Source organism: Capra hircus (assembly GCF_001704415.2).
Source record: "Capra hircus breed San Clemente chromosome X unlocalized genomic scaffold, ASM170441v1, whole genome shotgun sequence".
Classification (NCBI taxonomy): Eukaryota; Metazoa; Chordata; class Mammalia; order Artiodactyla; family Bovidae; genus Capra; species Capra hircus.
Window position 1 is genome coordinate 50,188,587 of NW_017189516.1, and position 26,199 is coordinate 50,214,785.

Sequence of the window (26,199 nt, forward strand, 5' to 3'; positions counted from 1 at the left end):
GGGCATATAAAGGAAAACTGCTACTTTTCTTAACCGCTCAATATAACACTATTCTCTAATGTTCATGCATTTACATACAGAATATCTCTAGTATTTTAAAAAAATCTAATCAGTAGTATTGGAGCTCTTAAATCACATTGTAAGAGTTAGAATTTTTTTAAAAAATTAGTTTTACACGCCCACCAGATGTACAAATTCTTCAGGCTGATAAATTTTGATGTGAAAAAAAAAAAAGTTGGTGTCTCCAAAACCAGGAAGCAGAACATTCCAAGTTTATAGCACAAAGTAAATTTGATGCGTTGCATAAAATCTTTATTCAAGAAGACCTTACGGAATGAATGCCATCTTCCAAAGTTTATTGAAGGACATGAAATGGTAGTCGTTTAAAATAAAAATGGTAATTTTTAGAATAAAAGTTTTCATATGTGAACAAGTTGTGTGGTAACTAAACTTCTCCTTTTTTGATTTTCAACTCATCCATTCAACGTTTACTTGATTATGACCTTTTAAAAATCAAATTTTCATCTAAGATTTCTTTTTCATGGTGCAGGTAGACAAATCTGCATGAAAGTGTCTATAGTGTGGGTCATATTGAGAAGCCATCTTCCCCCTTCCCCATAGTACACACACTGTGTGTGGGAAGAGAGTTTGCCATGACCTTGTGTTTTTACTTGGTCATTTCAGCCTTTTCTGCTGTGACCTGTAAGCCTGGTCAAGTCAGCCACGTTCAGCACATCCTTACTGAGGTCTGTGCCTGGGACTCAGTGCACTTTGACCTGGAGCAGTCATGCCTGGTGGTCTAGAAGCTGGAATCTGTATTTATTAGCCCTGAGACCTTGGGGAGGCCATTTGATCCTTCTGCCCAGGTGTCCATTTCTTTCTTCTTATGAAAAATGGGAAGGATGACAAGGGTGTATCTTTTAGTTGGTGTCCTTGGAAGAATGCACGAGAGTACACATGTAGGGCAACTGAGAAGTGTTTGATACTTATTCATCAGTCAGCAAATGTTAGCTATTAATACAAGTATTTAGCCATGCTGAGAGATTGGGAAGATACAGAGATGAAAGTTTTCCAGTTGGTGCTGAGATGGAGGTAGGGCTTCAGGTTTTCTTGGTGGGGGCGAAAGTAACAGCCCTGGAATTTGGAAGGGTGGGGAAGGGGTGCAGGGAGTGCCATAGGCTGAGACGCCCTTCATCCCAGTCAGCCTGGCAGGGAGCTTCTGAGCCCAGACTGCCCAAGAGAAGAGCAGAAACAGGCAGCAATGGCCAGGTGTTGGCACTGCCCCTGCTCTGGGGCAGTGATTAGCAGGAGCTGGCGGTGGGTGAGGGTGGGCAGTGTGACCTCAGCTTGAAAGCCACCTAGGATCTGGGAAGGAGGCTGGAGACACAAGGTCTGTCCTGAAGCTCTGTGTGGACAGGACACCTCATGGGCTGCCCAGGAGACATTTGGTTTCACTTTGATTTCTTAACTCCCAAGGGGATTTGAAATAATGTATCCCCCACCCCCTGACTCCCAGGCTCAGGGGTAAACTTCCGCATCTTTCTGCCCCTGTGGAAGATGAGACAAGAAGTTCTTGAGGGAGGTTCAGGGAGAGGAAAGGTGGAAAAGTGAATGTGTCTTTAATGTGTGTTCACTGTACGCAGTAACGCGAAAGCCACACATGGATGTATTCAGCTATTTGGGGAATGAAGTACGTGGCGTTGGGCCCTGTTAGCCCTTGGCTGCCTGTTTTGCTCGTCACGGAGGAAGGAGAGTTTCATTTGTTGTCATCCTTCCTCTGGGACCACCAGGTTTTTCTCAAGAAAAGTGACACAGAGATGATATCCTGTGTCTGGGTGTCCGGGTGGAAAACAAAGCAGGCTGGCCTGCGTTTGGAGCCGCGAGATTGTATGAGCCAAAACACGCCCTGCCCTGGCTTTCTTGAGGCAGGTGGTCCCAGATCGAGGCCCAGAGTGAGGAGCCTGCGGCGCCACTGCATTCCCAGGCAGCGTGGGGACACTCTGGCACCGCCTCCTCTTACACCCAGTCTTTCTTTGAATGAGGCAGGACAGCTCCTTGGTGGCGGCCCTGAAGCTCTCAGGGCTGTAATTTTCCTGGCTGTAAAACAAGGCCATGGTCAAGATCTGAGATAACTAGTATCAGTACAGTGGGAGGCCAGGTTACAATGAAAAAGGACTGGTTTTTGCATATTGTGGAAGAAAAAAAATTCAAATTATCTTTAAAAGACTTACTACAGATGTGCATCTTAGTCATGGCTGTAATAAACTATAATTGGCATTGATGATAAAACATGAATGTGGTCTTAGCAAAGCCATGTGTGTTTGGACAACACCTCATTGTCTGCAGTGTGATGCCAGCCTACGTTTGGTCACTTGGGATTCATTTTCTGACCACATAGATTCATAGTAAAGAAATGGTATCGAAATCAATAGGTTGGCAGGTTGTAGGTAGAAGATACATTATGACTGTTTAACATGGTAATTATTATCAAGTCATAACCGCTAGACCTGTAGTCACACTGTAATACTGAAGCCTTCATGGGCACAAATAGAAAAGGAATCAGGTTTATTGCTGGTCATGCTTTATCTGCTCACAGCTTGCCTTGTGTTCAGTCTTTAACTGTTCCTCTTGGCAGCAAAATCATGAGTGTGTGCACAACTTTTCTCTCCCCAAACCTTGAAACTGGAATAATTGTCAACCTGACTACAAAAAAAGTACATGTGCCATATGAAAGTAGCTTCAGCTATTCTGTGTCAAATGAGTAATTATGACATTAGACTCTGATGACACATAATATGAACTTTGAAAAGTATTTGAATATGGAGCATGTCAGGTTTGTGTGGTTTCTTTCAACTGTTGAGAAATCGCTTCTTTGTGCTTATTGATATTTTTTTTTCCAGAGAGTGCTGTGTTATTTGGTTCAAAATGTCACATGACAGATGCTCTCTTTGGTACATATAATCCATGCAATTATAACGCGAGCTTCTCCTGTCAGTGGTGGTTAAAAATCTATATGCCTTTATTCTCTTATAGCCTGTGATATTTTTTTTATTCAATTTAACTTACCCTTTTATTTTAAAACTTAAATTCAAATGGATTCCATTAACAGGTATTTTAAGGTGACCATTAAGACTAGGATGCTGCCAGCTTTCAGCTAAACATCGTCCCCAGCCCTTGAGCTCGAGGTGCAGTCTAATTTCGAGCCTGTTGCAGTGCAGGAAGGTAAACAGCTGTGGTAACGACACAGCACAGCCGACAAGTGATGGTTCTCAGGCAGGGGAAAGTGTGTTATTTTGCTGTCTGACTGGCCACCCTGATTGCAGTTCTACCTGGAGTGCATCTAACAGAACCACGCATGATAATTAAAGCTGCAGATTCATCACTGGTGGAGCCATCCCATTTAAGGCTCATTACAGCCAAGCTTAGGCCTGTCTTCATTCATTACAAAAAAAGCCGAATGAAGATGCATTCTACTGAAAAAGATTTCCTTTTAATTGGCATATACAAGTGAATACTAAAGCATCAAAATAATTAAAAGTCACCTTCTTTGCTGATGAAACTTAACTGGAGGGCCCTTCTTGGTCTGTGCCAGGCATTTGCCATCCTCAGACTGTGTGGTCATGCAGGCTCCTCTCAGCCCTGCAACCCATCTCAGGGTCTGTCGTGATGGCAGAGATTGGTAGGTTATTCATGTCTGCCCATTTCTTTCCCCAGAGTGACTAGAATGGTTGTAAGTACAGAGAAGAAGTGTGTTAAATATTCATCTAATTGAATTGAATAGAATATACAATCCTTAAGATTAATTGGAAGTTTTGAAATCTTTAATGGTTCATTTTTTTCATAGCATATAATTTACTTGCTATTTATCTAAGGTAGTGAATTATTTAAGTAAAAAGAAAGTTCTTTCCATGAGATGGATCTTACCGAGCCTTTGCTGCTTTCATTTGTATGCGATTAAAGGTAATAATAATTTAGTAACGCAGGTAAGGGGAGATGTGGCGGGCCGAGGTTTGCGGTGTGTGTTAATTAGGTTCCCATGTGTTGCCTGATATACTGCAGCCTGGGACGCAGCACTTGCTGAATGACCTGTGGTCCACAGGCACATGCATTAGTAACTTCACATTCCCAGGAATATGAATAGTAATGGTTGGCTATCAGTTTAAAGGACAGTGAATCAATTAACATGTAATATTGTCATGTACATTGATTTATAACCATGTACAAATAAATTGTTCTCTTTTAAGACATTAATTTTTCTATTTTAGTTTCCTCTTTTACTTTGACACTAAAATTGAATGGTATTGGGGTGATTTAAATTTTTTCATAACAGTTTCTGAGGTGTTGCCAAAAATGATGGTTATTTTTTAAAATTCAGGAGACTTCTGTGTATTGTTGAACAAGAACCAAATGTATACATATCTCAGTCTATTTATATTATAGTACCGTTTCCCACTGTGGCCACCCACACCTTAAACTTGAAATGTTACGGATCTATTAAAATATAGAAGGGCATGAGAATATAAACAACATCTACCTACCCACCACCTAGTTTTATCAAATGTTACCATTTTGTCATACCTACTTTTGATTCTTTAAAAATCAGTAAAGAGACTTCTGATTTCAGCTCAGAGACAGAGAGAGTTGCAAAAATGTGCCTCCTACACTTACAAGAAAAAATCTGGACAGACTAGAAATGAACAGAGAACAAGTTTGCAGAGCAAACAGTCATTTCAGAATCTGGAGAGAGAGGAGGGCACTTTCTGAGACATAAGACTTTTGCTTACTCGAGACAGAAGCCACCAGGCGCCACAGAAGCAGGTAGAAAGATGAAGCTCAAGTTTTGACAGCTTGCTGGAGGCTGAGTGTAGGCTAACACCAGTGGGAAGCTCCTAGGGGCAGTGGTGGGTAGAAGGGAGTCTTACCCTTTCCTAGGCTTTCCCTGCCAGGAACCCCCCCTCGCTCTCACAGCAAAGCCTGGGGGAAATCCAGAGAAAACTCACCGTGTGGTCTGGGGGTACTGCCTCAGGAACCACTAAGAAATCTGCTTAGATCCTTGTCCCTTAAGGAGCAAAAGGTTTCTTCTGTGGGGGGAAGGACGTGGTCTGAGGGCACCAGTGAAATACCATTGCAGCTGGAGGCAGGAATTCCACTCAGCCCCAGCCCCTACCTCGCCTAAAGCAAAGTCTTTGCGTGGAAAAGGGCCTCAAGGCTGTGGACTGAAGATACTGGAGACACCCCCTGCAGCTGAGGAAACGGGTGAGCGAGGGGCAGAAGCACTTTGAAGGTGAACCCCCAACCCTCAGACACAGGCCCCCTGTGCATTCCAAAGACTGAGGATCAGAATATTTGAGAACCCATTCTCCCCGAGCATGCTAAGAAGCCTCCAGGAGTAACAGCAGTGGATTTCAACAGGAAGAGCTACGAGACAGGTTCTCTCTGGGGAACAGTAGAAAGGGAGCCCCAAAAGTCGAGGGTGTGAGGGGGCAAAAATGATCACCAGAGGAATTTCTAAGTTTCTAATGTCCTTGGGACCAATACACAGCAACATAGCCCAACTATTGACTAAATTAGCGTAAATCCCTCAGTAAGGGCTCATTTATCTCAGTAGCTACTGCTGCTGCTGCTAAGTCACTTCAGTCGTGTCCGACTCTGTGCGACCCCATAGAAGGCAGCCCACCAGGCTCCCCCATCCCTGGGATTCTCCAGGCAAGAGCAGTGGAGTGGGTTGCCATTTCCTTCTCCAATGCATGAAAGTGAAAAGTGAAAGTGAAGTTGCTCAGTCATGTCCGACTCTTCACGACCCCACGGACTGCAGCCTACCAGGCTCCTCCCATGGGATTTTCCAGGCAAGCGTGCTGGAGTGGGGTGCCATTGCCTTCTCTGCAGTAGCTACTACCCTATACAAAATGTCTGGCTTTCAATCCAAAAAATACAAGGCATGCCAGAAGGCCACAAAATGCGGTCTGAAGAGGCAAAGCCATCATCAGAACCAGATGCAGATATGACAGAGTGTTGAAACTGTCAAACACATAGGTTACCTAGGTCTGTCCACTGAGTGCCCTTCATGTGCCAGGTGCCAGTTTGGGAATGCACTTCACAAGGTCTCTGCCTTAATATAAATACAGGAAGGGGAAAGGATCGAGTGACTGGTGGAGTGTGTGAGCTGTTTCTGTTTCATCCAGAGTCATCAGAGAAGGCCTCAGGGGCAAGGTGACATCGTAGCTCACACCTGAGTGGTGAGGAGGCTCCTCTGTGACTAAGGGCCATCTGAATAGAGAATAGCAAGTGCAAAGGCCCTGAGCCATGAACAACCTTGGATCCCCTCAGCTTCGGAAGGTCATAGCACTATGGGGATGTTGCTGATGAGAGTGACCCTTGCAGCTGTCACTGTCAAGGCTAACCCAGAGAGGAAGTAGTGTGTGGGTTTCTTCCTGCTCTCATTCTTCTGTTTTTTAAACACAGGAATTACTCCTCTCTCCCTGCATTTTGAGGGACAGTGAGAGTTTATTATTTGATAAATAATAAACATTTTTAATAGCCACTTCAGGACCTGACATAGAGGGAAAAGTAACGTGAATTTGCTGTTGTGAGCAGAAGTCTTATTCTTGGGAGTGTTACTACTCTTCATAATTGTAGAGAATATACATAAATTCAGCTAATCCTCACCTCCAGACCCCCATCTGAAATAGTGATTATTCCTCATATTACAAACAGGAAAATTGAAACCAGAGAGGTTATCTGACTTGGTGAAGACTGTAGCTCTTTTAAAGGTCAGCCTTGGTGTCTGAACACCAGTAGCCCTTCTTCGAATGATTGCCTTGTAAGAACTAACTGGAAGGATGGGTATTCTTAAAATGAGCCTCTGGTGAAAAAAAAAAATCGTTTAATTCTTATGGTAACTCAGTTTATGGTAGAGTGTTGGCTAGTGAAATTGCCCAGGGAAATGGATTTAATAAATACACTGAATAATCTATCATTTGCTCATTTGTCATGAGTGCTTAAATCAGATGAAGATTGGTAGTTTAAATAGTTTCAACATCCCAATTCCCTCTGCTGTCTTATTACTGCATGTATTACAATGTAACATTGATACTGTGAAGACAATATTGCCTGGTAGTTGCCTACCCTCGGCATTCTGGAAATCAGCATTTGTGATCACAATGACTGTATGTCACTGGTACCGTGATTTGGTGGGGCTCCACTCCCTCAGGCGGGAACATCCTGGGCTTCACACTTAGAATCTGATCATTCATCCTGATTCAACATATGTATCTGTGTATAGTGATAGTTTTCCAATTGCTTTCATTTCCTGCATACCATTCAATGTTACAGAAACCCATGATTTATTAAAAAATAAAAACTAGGAAGCCAGAAGTCAAGGAGGAGGTTAAGTGAAGTATGACGTGGGTGGAGTGGCAGGGCTGATGCCAGCAGACAGATTTCTGGACTCTCATATAAACATAAAGGGAGCACGCATCAAAGCTTTATTTAACTCATTAATGAGGGCATATGCAAGATGGTAAGGCTGACTCAAAGAGAATGGTGAAAGAGCAAAGTGTTTATAAATGACTGAAAGAGAAAAAAGCTTGAGTAAGATTGCTAAGTTAGATGCGAAATTACGTTGTGTCCTACAGGGCAGTGAGACGAACCTCTGAGGTCATCTTTTCTAGGGGATGAATCTCTTTGTCCTACTGTTTTATAGAGTGCATTTTTCACCTGGCATGCATTGGGTCCGTGTAGAGCTCTTTAATACTCAGAAACTTGGCTGGTCCTGCTGGTGTGCTGGGGTAGAAGTTGAATGTGGCTGGTAGCTTTTAAACATGCGCAGTACCATGAGTGTTTGATGCTGCCAGCACGAGTGGAAAAAAGTGTTAAATACTTTTCATAATTTTTTCTATAATAATGCTTCTTTGTTAAGAATAAATGTCATAATATAAATTTTAAGTACACGATTTGAGGAGAACTTTATATATTCATTGATTTCTGGTTTATTTATTTATTTATTTTTGCCATTGCCATTAGAGAAAAGAAACAAAAAATCTTTTCCACAGGCACCTTTCTTGACAGAAGCAAAAGTTTGCTCATGTTAAGGAATGAAATATTCATTGAAGGAAATGTAGTCTGGGTGTAATAATTGAGTGCCTCTTGTGTACATAGCTCTCTTATCTACACCATTCATGGTACTGTATTGTTGTTGTTGTCCAGTCACTAAGTCATGTCTGACTCTTGACCCCATGGACTGTAACCCACAGGCTCCTCTGTCCATGAGATTTCCCAGGCAAGAATACTGGAGTGGGTTGCCATTTCCTTTCTCTAGGAGATCTTCCTGATCCAGTGATTGAACCCATGTCTCCTACATTGGCAGGTGGATTCTTTACCACTGAGCCATGAGAAAAGCCCCATGGTATTACATTCTGGGTAGGAAAAACGGTGAATTCTTATACAACATTTTCCATGGACCAGAGAGGTTAAATAATTTGCCCAGGGGAGAGCAGATAGTCAGTCAGAGCTGAATTTGAACCTGTGGGTGGTTTCACTTGAATCCGTGCTGTCTCACTCTTAATTGTACTATGATACAGGGGTACAGGATTGTCAGTGTGGCTTTGCCTACATTAAAACAACAACACAGATCTTAAGTAGCACGAAGGATACCCTAATTTGCTGGGTTCTAAAAACCTGCTAGGAATCTTTGCTGAGCTGGGTGTTGGGCTACTGAGAGATTTTGTGTGTGTGTGTGTGTGTGTGTGTGTGTGTGTGTTAATACATAGCCACATTTGCTTGGAACCACGACTTCCTGTGAATGCCTTATGAAGTTGTTTGAACAAGAGAAATAACCATATGAATTTTAAAAAGTTTCTTGAAGTATATTGATTTTTAAAAATGGATGCAATTAGTAGTTCTCATGAATCCTAAGAATGATTTATCTTGGCACGCATTGGGTCCGTGTAGAGCTCTTTAATACTCAGAAACTTTGCCGGTCCTGCTGGTGTGCTGGGGTAGGAGTTGAATGTGGCTGGTAGCTTTTAAACATGCGCAGTACCGCGAGTGTTGATGCTGCCAGCACGAGTGGAAAAAATGTATTGCTTTAATTGAACAAACAGGCGATGTTTAGTCTTTTGACTCCCTTTACATTTAATCTGACTGCTCATAGTTTCTGGGAGGGAGGGAGGGAGGGAGGAGGATTTGGCCCTCTTGTTCATCAGTAAGATCCTGACAAACTGTGGGATATGGATTCTGAGGTATGATGGTGACCTCCTGCTACTGCTGCTTCCACTTGCAAAGGGGAAAACAAAACATGACCTAGGAGATGGTGTAGCCTGAGTTTCTCACACTCTGTCATGCCTCCCAGCCTTCGTGATCTGTCCTTTCCCATCTTGTGAAAGTGCAAGTTCGGGCTCAGGGAGTCTTGGCCAGGTGGGTGGGGAAAGGCTGAGGTTGATGCTTCTTATAGTAGCCAGAGTGTAACTGGCCCTTTTCACCCAGCCCTCTATTTGGGGGCTGTCTTGGCTCCCTGAGTCACTTGGAGAAGTTTGAATACTATGGATTTCCAGATCCCACACCAACTAATTGGATTAGAGACACTGGGGCGGAGGCCAGCCAGGTATTTAGGGAGAAAAAAGCTACTAAGTGACTTCATGAAAATCTGCCACCTTTTTTTATTGTGAGGGGAGAAGGGGGATAGTGACAGCTTTGAAAACTTCACTGTTGGAATCAAATTGAGATGTTTAAAGACAAACTTCCTGACATCCTAAGAGCTTCCTGTTTGATCTAAACTGTGTGAGAAATCTTAGCATTCCCCCCAACACACAAGGAATCGACCACTTCTTTAAGATTGTGCGCAGACTGCTTTAAATCAGGGGCGCATAGAGAAAAAGCAGAGTACTTAATGGTTAGTTTGCTGATCTGCTTAGCATTAGATAATGTCTGTGAGGGCTTGTGGAGTGCATCCAGGGAAGCTGGGGCCCAAATATGAAAAGAGGAGTCATGATTATGAGGTAGGACTTACAGTTACCATCGCGAATATTTTGAAGTGTTGTTTCAGCTTTTCCTCTACTCCTGGGTTGAGTTGCATTTCTGGGACGTTTGGAGAGCCGGGACAAGCAGGAGGGCTGGGCCATGTCTTTCTTGTGATGAAGCATCCACTCCACGGTGGGTTTCTGTGGGTCATTCCTTTCACAGAGTGACTTTGTTTTGTTTTGATCATTGAGACTCCCAGGAACTGGCTTTTTAACTTTCTTAAGTTTTGCTGTTAATCTTTTCCCCTGAGATCCTGCCGGCAGATAAGACATTGTGGAAATGATCTTGCCAGCATTCCTGCCATTTATTGGGTCCCTTTAAAAATGTGCAGTCTTGCTTTAAAATCAAGTGTTTCCCATTCTAGTTGCATTTGTGACTTTTGGTACCCCAGCTCCTTACCTTGTGTAAGGATTAAAAGAAAACAAGGACAACTCCGTAATCAGGGGGAAAAATGGATTCCACTCTTCCTTTTCTGAAAGCTGAGACATGGTGAGAGACATGACGTGCATTGTCACCATTACCTTCTGCGTCAGGGAGCATTTGAGCCGAGAAGCCGACGTGCTTAGTGTGGTTGCAGATGAGGGGTTTCTCACATGGCGTGTGCGTGTTGGAGGTGCCTGTGTGTCTCTTGCTGGACCTGAGATCACTCTAGGCAAGTGGGTGTGGATGAGAGCCAGGACACTCGGGACCTCACTTGACTCGCCCACCCCCAATGTCAATGACACAAGTGACCTATAGGAGAAGCTGGTGTCCTCCCCCAAAGAGAAAGAGCAGACCAGTTCAGTGGGTGTCTGCTGAGTGTCTGTTATGTCTGGAGTGCTCTTTTCGGTCCTAGAGTCTAGCCTGAAGAGACAGACCCCAAAACATACTTTTTCAACCCACCATGGCAAGCACATAGTATGCTCAGGGAGCCCAAAGGGATGGACCTGAGAGCCAGTGTAGGATAAGCAGGATGAGATTAGTGAAGAGGATAGCTGGAGCTAGAGTGAGCAAGAAAGTGGGTGTAGTGTGCTCAGAGGCTGTGGGGAGACAGTTGGATGAGTTTCTGAAAGTGAGCCTTGCCAGCAAGTGACGTGGGAAGTGGAAAGTGAGGCTGCAGGTGACGGGGGACGTCGCATCCCTTTGTAAGGCACTTGGATTCTGCAACGAATTGGGACGCACTGAAGGAAGGATTTTAAGCAGGGACATGCTTCCGTCAGCTGTGGATGAAGGTAAAGCTAAAGGCCCTTCATCCTGGGACTTCTGAATGAGCATCTGTTCCCATGTAGCTTTTTTTTTAACAGGCTCTATTGAGATCTAATTTACATACTGTAAAATTCACCCATTAGAAGTGTTCTATATCAGTGGTTTTTAGTATATTTACAGAATTGTTTAACATCACCATAGTCTAATTTTTGAACTTGTCTATCACCCCCCACCAAAGAAACCTTGTGCCCTTTTGTAGTCACTTCCATTTCCATGCCCAGCCCTAGGCAACCACTCATCTTTGTAACTTCTCCCTTTTCTTGAACATTAAGGGGATGTTTTCTGTGAGTGTTTAACTTATATAATGTTAGTCTACTTTTAGCCAACTTACAAACTGTTGTGCTCATTGAGAACCTCCGCCTATTGGACTGTTGCTGTTCAATCACAATGCTTAGGTGCTATCATTTCCACCATCTGCACGTAGGCAGTTGATCAGCTTCTAACGTGACAGACATGTCATGTTCGTCTCGTCTCTCTCACTGTGAATGCATCTGCAGTAGTCACCCAAGGATGGTTTTCGTTGGTCTCAGCCATTGTAGGATGACAGGCTTGTGCTATGGAGCCTCTGCTTCCTTGTTCATAGCTGTTATGTAGGAGGAGTCCTTTCCTGCAGCCTGACTGGGTGAGCTTACTTCCTGTTGCTCACCCTGAACCAGTGATTGGCTTGCAATTAATAAGGCTGCCTCTCTGAAGCTGGGAATGGGCTCTGGCGGAGGGCGGGGGGGGGGCGGCGGGAAATAGGTGGACACCTGTGACTAAGAGTGGTACCCGAGCATTTTGAAGCTGACCCTAGCTTTCCGTCTCTGTGAAAAGTGTCATCAGTTCAGCTCTCACTAATTCAGGAGTTCATCATAAGTCTGATCAGCAGGGAGTGCTCTGAAGTTTACCTTTGGATGATGTCATAGTGTGGGCAGTAAGGGGGATGGTGGTAACATTAACTTATGTGGGATATTAATGATTTAAGTCTCTTTAAAAAACCTGTTTGCTTTAGGATAGAATTGTTTAAATATGTCACTAGTAATTAATAATAGAAATCATTCTTATCTAGTTATTAAGTTAGCCCCTTGGAGATCTCTCCTGGAGGAAAAATAAAAATAAAATCCTGTCCTGAATATGTCAGTGTTCAAGTTACCATATGAACTTGGAATTAACAAAAAATTGACTTTCTTTCAAGTATAATCCATGCTTCACTAAGCAAATAGACATTCTGCCAGTTATTGGACTTTATTAAATTTGCTTTATATGTAGTAAAAAATCAGGGTAGGCCTGTGCTTTGCACAGTCATTTATTTGATATGAGCTACATTTTCAAGTCTATTGTTGAAGTGAGGTTTGTCCCCGTGTAAGTACTGAGTGTTTGCTGGTGCAGCTCTTAATGGTGAGAACGGATGTTGAAGAAAGCAAACACCATATGCCCTTTGTTCCCAATGCATGTCCCCTCCTGGAGGCTGGGTGGAGTGTTTCAGCTGTCTTGAATAATCTCCATTTGCTGTGACTGCAGACTTTGTGGTTCTCCAGCTCTCCTCTCCTATGTTAGTTACAACTTCTTCCTAATTAGGTAGGCTCTTCTTTCGCTCTTTCACCCCCGGGTCATAAAGGTTCCACACTCTCAAGTGCCAGAGACTGGATTATTTGGAAAAAGATGTATTTCACTCGATTTGTGACAGAAATAAGCTCAGAGAGAGAGGAAAAAAAAACCAGCCAGTGTGAATGTGTAGTGGGAGGGGCGGGCAGGCGGGCGGGCTGGGTACGGGACAGGATGCTTAGAATAATTCTGCTGCCAAGTGAATCAGAGAGACTCGTAGTTCTCGCCGAGCACAGCACCACACTCCTGCCCAGAGTTCAGACACAGTCAGCCCACACTCACCATTTCATACCCCACAGTATGGAGCTTTTCCGCAGCAAAGCCCCGAGCGCTGCTGCCGATGCCGTCTGAGATTGTAAGTAGGCCATACATCTGTTTCAGTTGTTATTCCGTCTGCATCTTTTGTAGCCTGTTGCCCGACTACTCTGTAGACTGGGAGGGAGGCATGATGGGGAATTCGGTCCTGGCTCAGTCCTTCCATGATGGTGAGCAACACCGCTTTTTCATTTGGACCCAGGCGTTTGAGTTTTCTTGTTGTGGAGGAAGGGAATTTCTTCCCAAGCCCTCCTCTGTGACAGAAGTGACTCTCGGCTGACGGCGGCATCCATAAAGATTTCGAACAGCCCTGTCATCTGCGTGGGGTGGCTCTTTCCTTCTCCTGACCACTATCAATGAGTTTTTTCCAGGGAACACGGCATACAAGACAACCCCAGGCAGCCAAGCCCACTCGCGACCCCCCACCCTGCAGGTGGCCCTTTCCGGCGTGAAGTGTCCCTGGAAAGGGTTAGGAGCAGGTAACATTTCTAAGGTAGCTGGCAGAGTTGGGAGGCTGGGATGAAGGCAGCTGTGGAGTCCAGCTTTCCTATAGTGGGAAGAAACGATGGGACAGGAGAGGGGGGAATAAAATGGGGGAAATAGGAAAGAAAGAGCAGGGTCTTTTCAGACCGCCGACCTGTTCCTCAGTGCCAACTCAGGTGGCACACGAGCCTGCTGGTCAAAGGTTATTTTCATGGTTATCTGACAAGACTCATTCACTTTGTTCTTGGTCTTCTAGCAGTTAGCATCTGCACTAACACAGTTGTAAACTCTCCTCATAAAAAGTTAACAGTGTGTCAAGCGAAGATACTTGTCCCTAGAGAATCAATCAGTGTGGTTCCCAGTGTTGGAGGACATGCAGTAACTCGCTTTTTGCCCAGTTTCCCAGTTTTGGATCATTTGAATTAGTATGTCATTCATCATGTTTTATTCCTGGTGCCAAGCACAAACACATAGGAGATATTTATTGAAAGCTGAATGGAGTGCAAAATGAATGGACAGTGGAGTAGAACATTTGTGCCAATGGTGGAAGGACACAGTTCTTAAGACTGAAAGCAGGGAAGAAATTCCAGGGGAAAAAAATAAATGATTGTGACTAATAATAATAAAAAAAAAAGAGTTAAAATTTTGGTATGATTTGAAGTGAGTTTAGCTAAACAAAGAGGACAACAAACAGGAAAAAATTTGAAAAAATTTTATATATGTAACATATGAAAATATATTAGGAAGCTATTATAAGAATGATAAAGGATAGAAATGCTATAAACACATATCCCACAAGTGGAAATAAAAATCTGAACCATGAGAAAGTGTTTTAACCTGTTACTAATTAATCAAATTAAGACAATTTGGGTACCTCCTTTTGAAAATCCTAAAAAAAATATTTGGTGGTGAGACTTGGCAGTGATTAGAAGAACTGGTGGATTTGTATATCTTTATGATCCTTGTTTGATGCTATTTAGCAAGGTGCATCAAGAGCTATAAAAATCTGAATTAATACCCTTTGACTCAGTAATCTTACTCCTAGAAATTTATTCATGGAAAATGGTTACAGAAAAAAAATATGTTAAACATGTTAATTGCAGCAATGCTTGTGATAATGAAAAAATCATCAGGAAAGGGAATAGTTGTGTGAATTAAAGTATATTATCCAGCTAGAAGATTGTGAAGCTTTTAAGATGGTAAATACAGAAGCCTTTATATTTATTACAATACTGTGCATTGTAATTATCTGTTATATTCCACTAACCTGAGAGCTTTTCAGCAGCTGGGATCTGGTTTTTATCTATCTTTATATTCATAGTACATGGAATAGTGCCTGAAACCTAACACATACTTTAATAAATGCTTGCTAATACATGGAAGTATGAAAAGTTTTTTTTCAAAATGAACAGATCAGTCACAAAATTACATTCACTAGGAACAGTTAAATATAATTGTCTGAAGTCTATCTCAATGCATGTGATCAAAGACAGAAAGGGCCCCAGGATTGAAAGTGGTTCTGCCATAGAAGATGGTTTTCCCTTTAATGTTGTAATAATACTGTAAGAAATACAAATCAAGATAAAAGTTCTTAATAAATTTCTGGAATTATTGCTGAGTCTCATCTGTCTGTTGACTCCAGGAGAACCAAGTGAGGATCACTAAGGGAGAGGAATCATTACAGGGCTGGTGTTCTCCTTTCCTGGAAGAAGAGCTTCACCACCCTCTGTGGGCCCAGCCTCTTTACCATCCATGCTTGTTCAGTGCTAGGCTTCGTCCTGGGCTTGCCTCAAGTAGGAAAAAGGAAAACTAACTGGGTAGCCTCTGCTATTTCTGTAAAACAAAGCATAAACGTTTACCTTTTAATCCATATTTTAAAATTATATCACCAAAAGTTAATTTCCCTACTTTTGAAGTTTATTCTAATATTGCAGATTCTGGGCCATTGTCCCTGTATCATATAGTCTGTCCTTTTCTCTTATAACAGACGTTATATAAATGCCAATAGATTGCTACTGTCTAATGCCACTGAAGACTAAAAACAAAATAAAAATCCAAAATAAACAAAATCCCTTAAATCACAGGAGCAGGTTATGATAAGACCATAGTTACAGCTTTGCAATACTATAGTATCAATCTGTTTGTCAAGAGAAAGATAACGTATTGTGTATGTGCATATAGATTATATTTTTATTGATAAATTGACTCATAGATTAATTCTGCAGTGTTACAAAGCTATACAAACAGCTCCCCACCTGTCCCCAAGAGACAATTCCTAGGATTTTGAATATATGGACCAGTTCTTGAGAACAGTTGAAGCAGGTAGAGAATCCTAAAAAATGATATACTTATATCTCAACGTGTAATCTTAGCTTAAAAATGTATATTCATCTGCCTCTTAGGGCCAGGGCGTTTTCCTAAACTATGTGTTTGTTGGTTTGAGCTCCACCTTCTCTGCATCCATGATGCATCCTCTACTATTCCCACTGGTTTCTTTAAACTTTTTGGAAGTAAGAGTGCTACACTACGTGGCATATAGGATCCTAGTTCCCCAACCAAGGATCGAACCTGGGCCCCTTGCATTGGAAGCACAGAGTCTTAAATATTGGACCACCAGGGAAGTCCCACCACTGGTTTCCTTGAAGTGGATTGAGGACAACTTAAGGGAAGCAATGAGGGTTAATAATTCTTCTAAAAGTCCACACTCCCTCACCTCCCAAACTTTTAGTTGTCTTTTCTATACCTAATTTGTTGGCATCATGTTTTTAAACCTTCAAATTATGATCGCATTTCTTCTCACCACTAGCCTTTTGTCTTCAAACCTACGTACTTTGTACTCCTTAACCATATTGTGTGCTGGCAGGAAGAGCAGTGAACTGAAGCAGGTCTGGGTGGACCTGGCCCTGATCCTTGGTGAGGGGAACAGCACTTCTGGCCAAAGTTAGCAGCTCAGCCCGGATGGGTCTCTGCAGTGTGGCCAGAGGAGAAATGCAGAGTGTGGGGCGGTCCAGGGATGAGTGGGGCTGGCAAAGTGAAGGTCACTCAGGAAAGTGCTTCTGCCTCCTGGCTGGAGAGCAGTCAGTGGTCTGCAGGGAGGACAAAAGTTCTTATGAAGTTAATGGGACTTCACTTTCCAGAAGGAAAGCTAGCAGGCTAAATCCCTGGTAGGCATTTTTAAGTACACAGTTGTGACATTTCTGTCTGGAGTGGAGTGGACTGGTCAATGCAGTCTAGACTAGCCTGTAGCTAGTCTGTGTGTGTGTGTTCCAATAAAGCTTTATTTACAAATGTAAGAGCCAGACTTGCCCCTGCTCCCCCGGCAAGAGGTTCCCCACCCTTCATTCTTCACTTGCAGAGAAGGGCAGTGGGATGGGATGGGGAAGCTGATGTTTATAGGGTGTTTACCACATGCCAGGGCACTGTGATACATGATATTTCATTTGGTCATCACAGAAATCAGTGTCTGGAAGGTGTGATCAGTATTTGTATTTTGTAGCTGAGGAAACTGAGGCTCAGAGAGGTTAAGTAACTTGACTGAAGTTGCTCAGCTGTTAACAGGATCTGATATGTAGCTTGAAAGAATAGGACTTTCAAGCATTGCTGAAGGGTGTCTGTAAGATCTGTACCAGAAACCCTTGCCACTGTCAGGAAAACCATGTATATATTGCTATCTCTCTCACTGGATAGTATTTGCTTAAGTCTTAAATATGTATCATATGTATTTTCTTAAGTCATTACCCTATAGGTTTTTTTTTTGAGGGACCCCTCTCATGTGGAATAGGCTTGTTCTCAGAACAATAAGGGGAGGGGATAAAAATCAACTTCCTCTTGGTATGGTCCTGCCCAGAGAGGTAATCAGACAAAGAGACGTAGCAATTTGGGGAAAATGTTGACTTGGGCATTTAGAACCTAGATAACACTTGTTTATAGTTGGCACAACCAGCTTTCCATGTTCCCAGATCAACAAGTATGGTTATTTAAAGCAATGAAAATAGAAAATAATGTAGGTATTTATGGCTTCAGAAAGTGGTTCCCTCAAAAATATTTTTCCCCACCAATTCCACAAATAGAAAAAATGTTTTCTAGAAACAATCTGTATTTTTTCAGCAGTATTCGAAAGGTAAAACCATGTCTTAGCACATTTACATAAAGTTCTTAGAACAGGCAAAACCAATCATAGGTGATAGAAGTCAGATTAGTGTTTGCTTAGAGGCATATTGACTAGGAAGGAACACAAATTTTTTGGAGCAATAGAAATGCTCTGTATGTTAATAGAAGTATGGATTACATGGGTGTGTGCATGCATTTATCACAACTGTTTGACTTGTACCATTAAGACCTGTACATTTAAATGAATTATGTCCAAATGTAAAAACTTTTTTAAAAGTATCTTGATGGTTTTCTAGCTTAAAAAAATTTCTAAAATATTTCCCCCTACCTGTCACAGGTAGGAGAAATGACTGTTATTGAAATTCTCATTTAATTATTTCTGAATAAAATTTTTAAATTGAGACATGATTGACATATAACTGTACTATGTTAGGTGTACAGCAAAATGATTTGAGATATATATATATATATATATATGCTGCAAAAAGATCTCTCCAGTGAGTTTGTTTAACATCCATTACTATACATAATTACAGTATTTTTCTTGTGATGAAAACATTTAAGATCTACTCTCCTAGCAATTTTCAAAAATACAATACAGTGTTATTAATTATATTCACTGTGCTGTGCATTGTTTCTCTTATTTCACTTAGCATAAGGCCTTCAAGGAACAAGAAAAAGCATAAGCTACTTCCAGAGTTAGTAGAAGAAAAGAAATAACAAAGATCACCAGAAATAAATGAAGTAGAGTCTAAAAAGACAATAGAGAAGATCAAAGGAGCTCAGACCTGGTTTTTGGAAAGATAAAACACAGCTCTTTAGCTAGACTCACCCAGAAAAAAGAACTCCAATAAATAAATCAGAAGTGAAAGAGAAGTTACAACTGACACAACAGAAATATAGATGATCATAAGATGCACATGAGTCTGAGTGAACTCCGGGAGTTGGTGATAGACAGGGAGGCCTGGCGTGCTGCGATTCATGGGGTTGCAAAGAGTCAGACACGACTGAGCAACTGAACTGAACTGAGCTGAACTGGAGAGACTGTTATGAGCAATTATATGCCAACACATTGGCCAAGCTAGAGGAAATGGATACATTCCCAGAAACATAGAAACTACCAAGTATGAAGTTTTGACAAAAATTTAAGTGATCTTGAGATGTGGGCCTTTCCTTAGAGCTCAACTTGTAACCATGTTTCTTTCTGGAAAGAATGGCAAAACAGCTCTTGAAACAATGAAGTACCCAAACACAAGTACCCATTTGCCTGTGAGCCTTGCCCTCCCCCATGCTTCCCTTTTCCTTCACACTCGCCTCTCCAGTGGGCTTTTTAAAAAATTTATTTGGCTGTACCATGTCCTAGTTGTGGCACTGGGATCTTCAGTCTTCGTTGTGGCATGCAGGATCTTAGTGGCAGCATGCGAACTCAGCTGTGGCATGTGGGATCTAGTTCCCTGGCCCGGGCCTCATACATTGGAAGCACAGAGTCTTAGCCACTAGACCACTGGGAAAGTCCCCTCCGGTGTACTTCTGACTGAGGTCTGGGTAACAAAGGGCAATTGGATGTGAAAAACTGTAGTAACCCTTAAATGAACCTTTCCTGTCTTGCTGCTTATACCCTGAAGTAGATTTTAGACTTGGTGAATCTGTTGTTCCCCTCCTGGGTACAGTTGAGAGGGAAAACTTCAACAGTGATGTAGGAACTACAGGCATGTCTCAGAGACATTGCAGGTTGGGTTCTAGACCACTGCACTAAAGCAAATATTGCAATAAAGTGAGTTACAGTAATTTTTCAATTTGCAGTACATATGAAAGTTATGTTTATACTATCCTGTAGTCTATTAACTATGCAATAGTATGATGTCTTAAATTGCTAAAAAAAAATGCTCACCATCATGTGAACTTTTGGGTCATAGTAGTAACATCAAAGATCACCAGAGATCAGTATAACAAATATGATACTACTGAAAAAGTTTGAAATATTCAAAAATTACCAAAATGTCACACAGAGACATAAAGTGAGCAAATACCATTGGGAAAATGGTGTCGATAGACTTGCTTGAGGCAGGATTGCCACACACCTTCAGTTTGAAAAAAATGCTGCATCTGTGAGGCACAGTGAAGCAACATGCGGTAAAATTGATGCACCTGTGTTCTGAGTAACTGGGGTCACCTCTGTATTCCCAGGCATCCCCTTCAGTGCCTTGAAAATGTTGCTAATGTTTGTATGAGTTGGGGAGCTAGAGATGGAGGTATAATTCTCCCAGCCTCTTCTACAACTTGGAACAGGGCTAAGAGCTGAAAACTAGTTCCATGGGCCTTGAACCCACTTAGAGGCTGGTGACTGTGAAGACTTACGAACTGCAGGGCCCACAGACACAATGGTCTAAGTGGTTTTACAGCATCTTTCTTTCTCAAACACTGCCATGTAAAGCTGCCCTGCTCCCAGCTCTAGGACACAGCCATGGGCTCCAGAGCTGGCAGGGTTGGTCTTGGAGGTACAAGGGGTTTGTTCTCAGCCTAGAAGCCCAGGCCTGCAGAAGCCTGCTGATACGTGTGTGTTGGTGCAGAGAAGGTTGGTGTCTGTTCCACTTGAATACTTTCTTTGGGAAAGAAATCATAAGCCCTTGGTAACATTCATAATCCTCCCTTTATTAAAAATGGATGCATTCCTTTCTCTCTTTAAATATAGAAACATAAGCATAAGCAACCTGATTTCTAAGCAGGTGATGTGCAGACTCTGCATGTTCTACTCTTGTAGAAGATTCTCAAGGATGGAATCTTTGTTTTATTCACTGATGAATCTGTCCTGAGGTCCTAGGGCAATGCAAAATAGGTGCTCATTAAATATTTGTGAAATTGGGAGGGACACACAGACCTGAGTGTGGTGTTACCTGATTGAGAACAGCGGGCAATATAGTCAGGGTCTCCTGGTCCATTTTGCTCCCCACAGAAGGGAAAATTCCTTTTGTGGAGGAATCAGGGCTTCATAGCCCCCATGGAGGATTTCTCCTGGTTGATTTCCCTGCCATCCATTCATTTATCCATCCAGCCATTCATGAATGACTGTAATCCTCATGGGCTTCAGTGTCCCCATCTTGCTGTAGGATGGAATATTGCTGAAGAGGGATCCTGTGAGGGTGGGGATCATTTGTCTCCTATCTCTGTCCTGAATCTTGCAACCAGAGCAGTAGTCTGTAGGAGGAAATAGCACTGCGCAGCTCTCTCTGCTGCTGGGTACAGACACGCCCTCCATGGCGCCTGTAATGGGAAGTGTACCCCCCCCCCCCGGGCGATGAGCAGTGGTTTGATTGTCTGCTCCTCTGTGCGCTGCAAGGCTAATGATAGGCGTCTGCCAGTACCCTTTTGGCCACTCCTTTCAGACTGTGCTGTGACAGGGCTGCGGGCATATGGGGGTGTGGTGAGGTGAAGACACCCCTGTTTTCCCAGCAGGCAGCCTACTGAGCCCACACATCAGGAGCACTTCCTTCAGGAATCTCGAGCTGGAGCCGCTTATTACTGGAACGGGGGCATTTTAGATACTGTCAAAGTGAATCAAACAGAATTGGCCCAGCTGCCCTGCGCTGTTGGGGATGGCGACAGGAGCTGCTCATTTGTGGTCCATGCCCTTGGTCTCTCCCTCCTGCCCTGAGATTTCTGGGAGAAAGAAGGTCATTTTATGGTTCCTTATTCAGGACAAACACAAAGGACCCCATGCTACAAATTGTGCAACTGTTTATATTCAGGGTTATGGCAAAGCTTCCTAACCATTCTAATCCTATAAAAAGCTTCTTGAAAGAATAATACGTATCAGTAGAGCTGACATAGAAACGTGGAATGAGTTCAGCGGAAATGCTTCAAATGCTGTGATTTGGTATTGAATAAGGACAGTCGTGCATAAGTGCTGTTGTCTGGATTCTTTCCTGAAGATTCTGTGATCACGCAGATGTAATGTCCACTCTGCGAGTCTAGATATCCCAGGAGTTCCCTAACATGTGCTCTAAATTGCATTCTGGTTGTCTCTATTCTGAGGCTCTGTCAGCGGCCCCCTGAATATCTCGCACTTTCCTTTTTTCTCCAAGTCTTCCTTTAGCATCCCGGATCTCGATGAGCTCAACTTTGTGTAACACATTTGGTTTGTGCTAGGTCATGGTGTTTTCTTATCTCTTTACCTTGCATTTGCTAGGTTTTGGTTGCTCCCACCCTCTGCCATCTTTAAACCACATGCCCTTTCTACCTTGATTGATTGTCACTTTCTTGAGGGGAAAAAAAAGAACATGTCCTGTACAGTCCTGTGTCCCTAGCCCATAGTGTAGAATCATAATACATCTATTTCTAACACATCAAGCGTACCCATCATGCCATTGTACAGATAGGAAAGTCAGGGTTCAGTCAGTAGGAAATCTGAACGGTCACACAACTGCTAAGTTTCAGAATATGATTTGAACTGGGCTTTTGACTCTTAATTTTCTTTTCTGTTTTAATTATTTAAGCTTTTAAATTATATTTGTTGATTTGAATAGGTAATACGTGTACATGGTTAAATTTTTTTTCAAAGTTTCTAGGTCTCTTTCTAGTATACCACACCATTACTGGTAACTGAATACTTCATAGTTCTCAAAATGCTCTGTTATTTTCTTCTAAGAAGCCAGTTCACAATTCTCACTTCTGCTCTTCTGTTAGTGGCTTCATCACAGAAACTTAGGATGATTTTTTTAACCCTTCTCTCACTCAGCTCAGCTAGTTGGTTTCTGCAGACCAACAGATCCCTCATAGATCCTCAGATCTGTCCATGCCTTGTTCATTATCGCCCCTCCCCAGATCCAGGCTTCATTCTCCCACCCAGGTCACTGCAGTCTGACTGCCCTCCCTACCTCCCTTCATCCCATATCAGTTCATCTCAGGGTAATCTGAAACCTTCCAGAAACGTACAGAGGGTCCTTCTACCTTCTGATCAAGTTCTTATTCCATAGATTCTTCAGCAGTTTTTGTTAGGCTGTCTGGTTAGGTTTGGTAATCTGGGAAAGCCATTCTCCGTTTTTAAATACTAGCAATATAGGCATAATCTAAAACACATATGGCACAGTCGTAAAGAATCCGCCTGCCAATGCAGGAGATACAAGAGATACGATTTTGATCCCTGAGTCAGGAAGATCCCCTGGAGGAGGAAATGAGAACCCACTCCAGTATTCTTGCCTGGGGAATCCCATGGACAGAGGAGCCTGATGGGCTACAGTCCATGGGGTCACAAAGAGTTAGATATGACTGAGCATGCACACACATAAAACACATAAGATTACCAAAGGAGCCATTTTGGTATATCAATCTATGTATACTTGCTTGTTATAATTTCTTACTAATACATTAAATAACAGGGTCTCCCAGCAGCTATGATAACTACCACCACTTCAAAGTAGTGATGAGTGCAAACGATATCTTGAAATACCCACAGTATCTATGATGCAATATGAAAATATTATTTGGTTGGTATCAAATCACAGGTTCTTCTCTTAGTCTGGTATGTTACCTATATTCCCAATCAAAGGAGATGGAAAATTTCAGTTGGAGGTTAGTGAAAATGAAGTGTTAATTCTTTTCCACTTGCATTTATGGTTCCTAGGTTAAACCCCGTTCCTGTGCCTGAATCTCAAGGGTCTGTGAGGTCTGCCATCTCGTTCCCTGTTCCCTTGGAAGCTTTGGGTCCCGCAGCTCTCCCTGCGTGGACTTTGCACTTGGCCCTATACAGATGGGGCAGAAAACTGGGAAACACCACGTCTAACCTGAGTCCTGCTTCTGTTCTGTTCACATGTGTGCAGGTAGAAGAAGGATGGTGGGAAGGTGTTCTCAATGGAAAGACTGGAATGTTTCCTTCCAACTTCATCAAGGAGCTGTCAGGGGAGTCGGATGACCTCGGCATTTCCCAGGATGACCAGCTCTCCAAGTCAAGTAAGGAAGTTCTCCCACCGCACAGGAGGGGGTCGGGGCACCCACGGGTGCCTCTGTAGCCTCCCCTCTGTTCCATGGCCTGCGCTAAGTGACTGTGACAGAAGCTCATGAGTATTTTCCTGGCTCTGCTGCCTTAACCCACCATGGTTTAGTAGGTGTATCACTGTAAGTGTGTGACATGCACAGACGCACACTGTTAATATCTTTGGATAGGTGACTGTCGACCTTCCCACTCCCCCATGGATGGCCCAGGTTGCCGTACCTCTGTATACTCAAGTGTCACTCCCTGCAAGTTGATAATTATTTTTAAGATGAATCAAATGAGATTATTGATATTTCACAGCATCTCTTGAGGAACTTAGAGAAAATCACACACACACACACACACACACACAACATCATTGGTGGGGAGAAGGATGATGTTCAGGACACACGTGGGCCAAGCGAGCTGAGGGTCCAGCCCCACATCAGGTGAGCATGCGTGTCCTACTGCGATGGTGAGAACGAACTCTAGGTCTTTTTCTCTCCAGGGCCTGAAGCTCTCCTCCCTCCAGCTTCTCTGCTGCCCTTTCCAGCTCACGGAGCAAAAGGTCAGGCCCGGGAAGCTTTGTTCTCCCAGTCGCTAACCCAACTTCCTTATGTGAGCGTCTGTGTCCCTCTTGTGCCGTCTTGAGCCGCAGTCGTGCGTGTGAGTGTCGTAGAGGCGCGACTGTGTCACTGCGCTTTGGCACTGGCAGGGGCTGCAGACGTTCCTTCCTAACAAGAAGAGGACAGCTCAGTCCTGTCAAAATAATTGTTTAAATTGCTTTCTTTTCCATTTGGAAAAGTCTGACTTGAGTGGTATTTCCCACTTAGTCGTGTCTCTTTTTATTCAACCAGTGGCATGACTGGGCACATCCCCAGTGTGGAGTTAAGCCATTTCTGGAGTCGTGCTAGGGCCACCTCCTTCACTTGGTGTTTCAGTGGCATTGACTGATCGGCTCAGTGGCATCCAAAATCTGGGGCCCCTACCCCTGAACCTCATTCCATCCTGGGATCTATGATAGGAAAGAGAGGAGCTGATTTGGGGGCAAAGGAAGCATCTTGAGACTCCTACGTTCTCTGGTTTGGGATAAGGCAATTCTCTGCTAACATAGGCCAGCTGATGAGTATGGGCAGGACAGCAGGAAGTGTCCTTGACCCCATGAGAGTGGCATTTGCTATGGCTTCCAGATTGGACACAAGAGTTCTCAGTGCTATGCTTCTCCTTTCAGACACTGGAATAGTGTCGTGATTGGGTCCTGTAATAACAATACTATATCTCAGGGCTATTGTGCATTAGATGGGCTCTTTTAGGACCAAATCGGGTCATCATAGCATTATTCCTATGGGTAAGTGTGTTATGAGTTCCCATGGCAAGAATGTATACAAAGCACCTCACCTATAGAAGACCGTCTATAAATGGTCACCTTCATTGTTAATCATGATTAACCCTTGGGACGTCCCTGTTAGTATGTTGAGGCTATTTACACAGCAGTTGGTACCGTGCTCACTGAGCATTCTCTCTACATTTGGAAATTACTTTGAGATTCCTCTACTGATGCAGAAAAGGCGATCTGGAGAGGTATTGGACCACATCTTTGGGAGAACCTTGACCTCTTGGTGTCCTGCCATGTTAGCTGTGCTTCCAGAGCTGGAGCTCAGAGAAGTATGCCTCCTGTGTTCTTGTAACTGTTGCAATAAACCATCTCCTCTTCCTCCAAGTCAGTAATGTGGATATTTGACCCTGCTTCACTCCTCAGTTCAAAGCACATGGTGCTGGAATTTCTGAGGCAGGAGGTTAGGAGACGGAGTGGAATGGTTTCCCCCAGCCTTTCATCACACGCTCAGAAGGGCTGTTTCTCTCAGAGAGACTGCTGTCCCCAGCACTCTCAATCAGTTAGAAGTCTGCCGTTTCAGGCCTGGGACAGCCTGATAATTCCAGCAGCCATGTTTAGTTTTCACGGGATCTGTCCCTGATGAGGGGGTTTGAGGCCTCCAGAGAGAGCTGGTTTCCTAACAAGGATGGATGCTTGTGAAAGAAATGCTCGGCTTTGGTAATCTTCCTGTATGTGTGGTTAAGGAGAAGAGGGCCTTTCTCTCCATGTCTCTGGCTGTCCATGTCTCTGGCTGTCCATATCCATCTATCCCTCCTTCCTTCTTGTCTTCTATTCTTCGTTCAACTTTTATTTAGCCCCTGTTGTTACTAAGATGCTGTACAAGGCACTGAAGACATACAGAGACAAATCAGTTAGGGTCCCTGTCTTCAGTCAGCTCACACTGAGGAAAGAGGGTGCACAGACCAGCAGCAGCTGAGGAAAGGCCCGCAGGTGCTCAGCCAGCCAGATGTGTGAGGAGCAGTGAGGTTCACAGGCAGAGAGAGCCCAGTCCCAGAGGGATGTAGGGACGATGGTGGTCGTGAAGGGCTTCCGAGGAAAGCAGATGCGATTATCATGTCCCTAGGGCTTGCTAAATTGAGAT

General features: G+C 43.3%; 1 protein-coding gene across 1 annotated transcript in view; it reads left to right on the forward strand.

Annotated features, from left to right (window-relative positions):
• The window catches only part of SH3KBP1 (SH3 domain containing kinase binding protein 1), a 237,624-nt gene that overhangs the window by 64,566 nt on the left and 146,859 nt on the right, over positions 1-26,199 (forward strand). The window contains 2 exon segments of the mRNA XM_018043705.1: positions 21,138-21,175; positions 23,571-23,700. Coding sequence (XP_017899194.1) covers positions 21,138-21,175; positions 23,571-23,700 — 168 coding nt within the window.